The sequence below is a fragment of the Mangifera indica genome, chromosome 4 (assembly GCF_011075055.1).
Source record: "Mangifera indica cultivar Alphonso chromosome 4, CATAS_Mindica_2.1, whole genome shotgun sequence".
In the NCBI taxonomy this organism is placed as follows: Eukaryota; Viridiplantae; Streptophyta; class Magnoliopsida; order Sapindales; family Anacardiaceae; genus Mangifera; species Mangifera indica.
Genome location: NC_058140.1, coordinates 3142249 through 3148634, shown reverse-complemented (window position 1 = coordinate 3148634; position 6386 = coordinate 3142249). Strand labels below are relative to the sequence as shown.

The following is a 6386-nucleotide window of genomic DNA, read 5'->3' as shown; positions in this document are numbered from 1 at the left end:
ATAACAAAAAGAAATGATCTTTAAGTGAAAACAAAACCAAGCAAGAAAGAAGAAGAAGAATACCCACCAGAGAAGAAAGAAAACCCAGAAGCCAGGAAGATGAAGAGTGCTTATAAAAAGAAATTAATTAAAAAAAAGTAGAGAATGGATAAGTCAAAAGATTATCGGTAATACGCCAAAGAACTTTTTATTTGGTGGGGCAAATGCTTCCCTTTTAGAAGTCCTATGATCTTCTCCCCCTTCTTCCATAAGTTACCTGTACCAGTAGGCCCACAATTTTTTTTATTTTGATTATTTTTTCTTTTATTAATTCAGCCACTTTTATTAATTCACAGAAAGTGTTCTTCTACGAACAAGGTCTTGCATTTAAATTTGCTGCAAACTTTAAGGCAATCCACCAAATCACAGATTTATTGTATAACAAATTAGTATTTACAGTAAGTATTGCAATACTTACAATATTTACAAACACACAACAATCAACACAATACATATGCATAAAGTTGGACACTCAAACTGAATATATATCCACATAATGAAGAATTAGGCATTTAATGAAGAATGATGCAATGCCCTTAAGGTATTCTACCTGTGTTTCTTGATCTCAAGAAGTTTATCATGAACACACCATGGAAAACTCAGAAAATGCTGGCGATTTAGTCCTTCATTGTATCGACCCCAGAAACTTGGATGGTATGTAACATAATACCAAGCTGATGCTTTCATGTATACTTTCTCCGGAGCATCCAATTCATTAGCCTTGTTGTTGAACCAATCCCTGGCTTCCCTTCTCAATGACTTCACTGCCAATTTGATCCCTTCCAAATCCCTTTTCTTAGTGAAAGATTTTGCCATTTTCATGATTCGACCGCTGAGTATTTCACCCTCAGTTGATATCCCGAAATAGTCCATCAAATTTCCCAGTCTATAATCATACTCACTTTTGTAATAAAAAGCATCATCAATGTAGTTCTTAAAGCCCTCCACTTCCATGTCAGTATCATAAAACTTTCTCGCCTCGTCTGTGGTGAAGGGTTTGATAGTTTCCATCTTTAGTACAAGATTTTTTACCTCGTGATAAAGTTTCCCGATCACAGTTTTCGATTCATAGGTTTCTCTTTCAGGCCTTTCCATGTAATCTGGAAAGCGATTAACTTGTAAATGTGGAGGAATAATTGCAGGCACACCAGTTTTTGAGAAGTCGACGGCTATGGAGGCAAGCTTTGCAAGCTGAATACACTGTCTACACATTGCCTTGTCAGGACTCTTATCTGCAAATGCAACATGAGCATTGCAGATTATTCCCAAGTTTTCTTTGGCCATGTAATCTACAAAAAACTCCTCCACATCCTGTACCGCAATAGTATCTATGTTAAGGCATAGAAAAAAGATGCTACCTCAATTGTATGAACTTTAGCAAATAAGCAATAAATCATGTATGTTACCTCAATTGTAACTTCTTTGTCAATAATCCTAGGTGTTGTTGAAGTATAATCCATCGGTGGATACATGTGAGGAGGGATGAGATCAGGATCCCAACAAACAAAATAGACATCACCATCTAAATCACTCCCCGAACATTCATTAGGATGAGGTCTAGTTAACACATAAATAATATCACTGTAAATGTGCTTTACACAGAAAGTTATGCTTAATTAAACAAAATATCGGTGAAGAGGATGTAATGTGATCTTCAAGAGGGTGCCGATTAATTAAGAAATTTTCTGGGTTTGAAATTGAAATTTCATCCAAGCAAGATCTAATATGTAATAAGACAATCTTTATCTTGTGCAAGTGTGTGCTTGCTACGTGTGATATATGACAAGCTTACCTCCTTCCTTTAGCTGGAAATACTATGCAATCGACCATGTGGTGCAACGTCGGAACATCGACAGCCGTAAGAACACGAACATCTCCGGGATGTAGACATGGATTTTTTGCAACAGTTACCAGTCCCTTGACAATTCTGCTTTGATTTGATACTCTGCCACTGAACAAAGCTGAGGAATTGTTTGATAAGTCCCTCCGGCGACCTGAACATTGCACAAATACCTGACCATATTCCAAGTTTCCTGTCTCGTCAAGACATCCCATCATCGCTTGTCCTCTTGGGACAAAGATCCTTGTTTTGGTTCTCAAGTCATTCAATGTTGATGACACAAATATTTGTAACATCATGGAAAGAAATGGTTCTTCTTGTGGCTTAGAATAACACTTGAGCATATCTTTCAGGACATGAGTGACCTCTCCTGAAAACATCGAGTTAAGCGCTTCCTGTGCCTTTAATGGATCTGTTAAAATTGAATCCAACTGAGAAATCACATATTTCTGCTTCTTTTCAAACACATAATCCTTAACACCCAAAGTCGACAAAAGTATCACCAGTTCACGATTAAGATAGCAAGGCTGATACTTACTCCATTCCAATATATCAAGACTAACATTATCTGATTTGTATTTAGACATACTTGGTCTCATTGATAACTTTACCAAAGAAGTTGGATCAACGGCGACTACACCTTTGTACCCGCCATATCGAATCTGAAAGGCGGATGGAACTTTTCTGAAGCCACATTTTTTAGCAACAGTACTAGCCAATTTAGCAGATATTTTTCCAATGCCATCAGAGAAAACATATTTGACTCCGCCTCTTTCAACTTCTATATCAGGAATTAGTTCAATTTCATTGCCATCAACATCCACAGATTCCCTAGACGAACTGAATGATTGCCCAAGTCTTGCTGAATATTTCGCCACATTCCTTATTGCGCTAAAATCACCCAACCTTTCTCTGATTTCACGTGCAGTCAACTGTGGTCTAGATGCAAACATCCACAAAGAATTCTCCTTCAGTTGACTATTAGAAAATGCCAGAAATACGAACTTTTTCTCTCCAATGACAATGCCATTTCTCAGAGTCGACAATATCCTATGATAAACTCTAGTATGCCTTTCTGTATTTCCTGAAGATGCTTGAGGAGACAAATGTGTTGCATGTATTTTCTCCAGATCTTCGTTAACAAAAGAAACACGAATAAAATTCTCACTGTCATCAGAATAGGAGCGTAAAACGTGGTTTGATAGAATGATCTCTGGGCCAAAGAAATATACTTTAGATGGGGTGACTAGAACCTTACTCATATATTCCAATCCGTGACTTAAACTGATGGCAGGTAACATAAGAGGTCTAGCAGCCATGCTGTACTTCCGGTATTCTGATCTAAGCCACCGCCTAGGTTCAAAGCAACATGGTTTTGAATAAAACAGTGTCTCAAGAGCATGTTCTACGAATGCTACATTGTTTCTATGCGGTTCAACCATCCGAAAGAATTTCTCGTCTACTGCTGGCCTAGGAATACAACCATGCTGAACCAACATATTAATCTTAAACAGGATGCGAAATGGCAAGTTAGATCCTTGTGGAGGACTTACAATGGGGACATGATCAGAGTTGCAAGAGGAAGTTGAACCTCTCTCCACAACAAATTTCCCTCTGGTTTCTTTATAGTAAGCAAACTCTTTCTGAAAATCTGAAGGATAACCTGTGCTTGGTAGTTCCAAACATATTGCAGCTGATTGGCCAATGCAAGAGGATGGAGTAAAATCAACTTCATGAACCCACTGGACACTACTGTCGTCTCTAAAAAAGCCCTGCTCAGGCACATCTTTTGAATATATCCGAGGAACACCAAATAACTAGCAACAGAAACATCAAGAGATGAAAAAAGATGATGTTAAGGATTGTCATCATAGTCACACCAATGAAACGGCATTTGTCAGTATTTTCAATTACTAGAACAAGTATAATTACAGCGTTTGTGCCAAATTATTACTAAGCAATAATGATGCAACAGATTGTTACTATGTAGCATCAGAGTACACCAAGAAGCAACTCTTTGTTGCAGAAATAAGGAAAATACAATATTGATTAGTTTAAACAGCACACCTGAATGATGAGAAACCTCTTGTCTTGTAGTTGCCGCAGCTCAACTAGTCTAATGCTTTCGTACAGAAGCTCAAGTTTATATTCCACAGAGTGATGAAACAAAAAAAAGATAAATTTTCTCAGTCCCAATCCAAACTTCAATGAAACATTTTCGTGACTCCATAGTGAGGAAAACTTTTTGTTTGACAATTGATAACCAAAGTGCAATTGTACATCATTAATCCGATGCTGAACGTGACTCGGTTTTGGTCCCTCACCCATATATTGAGCTATCAAAGGAGAATTCCCATACCAAAGGCGTTCATCGGCCAAGGACTTAATCGTTTCTGCAGCCTCGGTGGTTGTGAAGTGCACAACAGCATATGCCCTTGAACCCTCATTTTGCTGGACTCCCACATCAGTGATAGTCCCTTCACCCAAAATTTGCTCGAGAAATTGTTTTATTGCTTCTGGTTGCTCAGCCATAGCAAATCCATACAATATGACTGCTTTACCCATTCAGTCTAAATTATTTCAAGTAGAGTTCCTAATCAACACCAAATTAGTAACTTTTAACAAAATCCTATTTTGCTTGCTAAGTAAAGAAGTTTAAAGCACATCAAGGATCAGTCAATAAACATGAACGAATAATTCTTAAATTATAAGCATCACATTTCCAACATTCTTAAATTATAAGCATCACATTTCCAACAATCAGACCTTAAATATGCCTACCCATTTCAGTTTTAATCAAACTTAATGGATCCATAGCCTCTATAATCTAAAGGAGTATATCCCAAACCACACAATATGTTGCTGAAAACATTCCTCCTTTCTTGATTACAAGAATATAATTAAGGGGATATAAGGTTGGCTGATAAAATCTCCAAATCACAGAAAGGAAATCTTAATTCTAATTCCCCTATTATTACTTAAAAAAAAAAAGTCAGAAATCTTCCCTAATATGGTGACCAAATGGGTCAGTTTGTAAATTAGTGTAAAGCTCAGTAGAGATGAACAAAGTTTTCGGCACTCAGAGAAATGATAAACAAGATAAAAAAACGTGGCAAGCGAGCAAACAGTTGAAAATCCTAAGAAAGCTTTCAAACCAATAAAAATTCAAATATGAAATTTATGCAATCTTGAACAAGTGACTGCAACAAAGGAAATAATAAGCGAACAGTTGTAGGTAAATAAGGGAAAGAAACTCACAAAAGAATGCAGATTGCAGAGAAATGAAGAGGCAGATGGCAGTACGTACGTAACAATGAACAAGCAAAATGCAGACGAAGATATGAAGGATTTGATTATATTTATAGACAAGGAAAAGAAAGAAAACTATTGCTAGTCAATTTCTGTGCTTGTAAACCAAGTCTTTTCATGGCGCCATAGAGTTCCATTCCATGATTCTATACTTTCCCTGCAAATAATTCCTATATTAGTGAACCTAACTAGAATCTTAACCATAAGTTTTTCTTAATTATTGCACTAAGTTTTTATAATTCTGATGATTGTATCCAAGTTCAAGCGTATTTTCTCTGTATTAGAGACCTTTTGACAACCTGAGCAAACATCTTTTACCCAATATATTTCTAAATATAGGTGTAGATTCGCTTCAAGCCAAACTGAGTTTGGAGTCGACTCAACTTGGATTGAATTTATAATATCTGACTCAAACTCATTCAAACTGATGCACAATGTCATTGAAGGGTTATCGGCATGGTAAACATCATTGTCATTGATGCGATAAAGAGGATCAACAGATGACAAAAGAGATGAGCTAACGAGTTGAAGCTTTAACTCGAGTTCAGATAGTTCTAGCTGAGTTAGCTTACTTTGGATCTCACCCCTATCTAAATAGAGCAATGTTATGCGTATACAATTTTGATACATAATTTAGGTAAACCGATAATATGTCATCATATAACTAGATGTTATTTTATCTTTAATTCAAAGTCATTCAATCACATAATAAAATATCATTTGTGTACCCAAATTGTGTATCAAAAATAGATACACATAGCTTTATTGATCTAAATATACTACTTTATCGAACACATCTTTATAAACTAATAGTAATATTATATGTACAAAGTGTAATAGCAAGTATAAACAAAGCGACCTATCATCATGTAATTAGATAGTCTAATTGTTTATTTTATTACAAATTTAAAAGATTAATGTTATAGTTTATACATACACACTTTTAAGTACATAATTACATATATAGATTATGTGTCATCATGTAATTAAATTTTATTTTATCATTAATTCAAAATCACTCAACATATAATGACACATCATATATGTCCTCAAAAAAGTATATACACATCATTTATTGAATTAAAAATCATTCAATAACATAATTATACGTAAATTTGTTTATACGTATTAATACACATCTATATATAACATTTTAAGTACATAAAATAAATATACAGATAATATATTATTATAATTT

General features: G+C 35.3%; 1 protein-coding gene across 1 annotated transcript; it reads right to left on the bottom strand.

Annotated features, from left to right (window-relative positions):
• Positions 1-544: 544 nt before the first annotated feature.
• LOC123213656 (probable RNA-dependent RNA polymerase 1) lies at positions 545-4444 on the bottom strand. Its single transcript, XM_044633129.1, has 4 exons — positions 3947-4444; positions 1832-3696; positions 1446-1596; positions 545-1350 (listed from the first exon to the last, which is right to left on the bottom strand). The coding sequence occupies exons 1-4, from the start codon at positions 4442-4444 to the stop codon at positions 586-588; spliced, it is 3279 nt and encodes a 1092-aa protein (XP_044489064.1). The 3' UTR covers positions 545-585.
• Positions 4445-6386: the final 1942 nt, after the last annotated feature.

Bases quoted from the DNA above. Each gene is read 5' to 3' on its own strand.
- LOC123213656 (XM_044633129.1), bottom strand. From the start codon at position 4,444: ATGGGTAAAGCAGTCATATTGTATGGATTTGCTATGGCTGAGCAACCA. The intron at 3,697-3,946 runs GTGTGCTGTTTA...TTCTGTTGCTAG, and splicing joins AGAGGTTTCTCATCATTCAG to TTATTTGGTGTTCCTCGGAT. The intron at 1,597-1,831 runs GTAAGCTTGTCA...TGTGTTAACTAG, and splicing joins TTTCCAGCTAAAGGAAGGAG to ACCTCATCCTAATGAATGTT.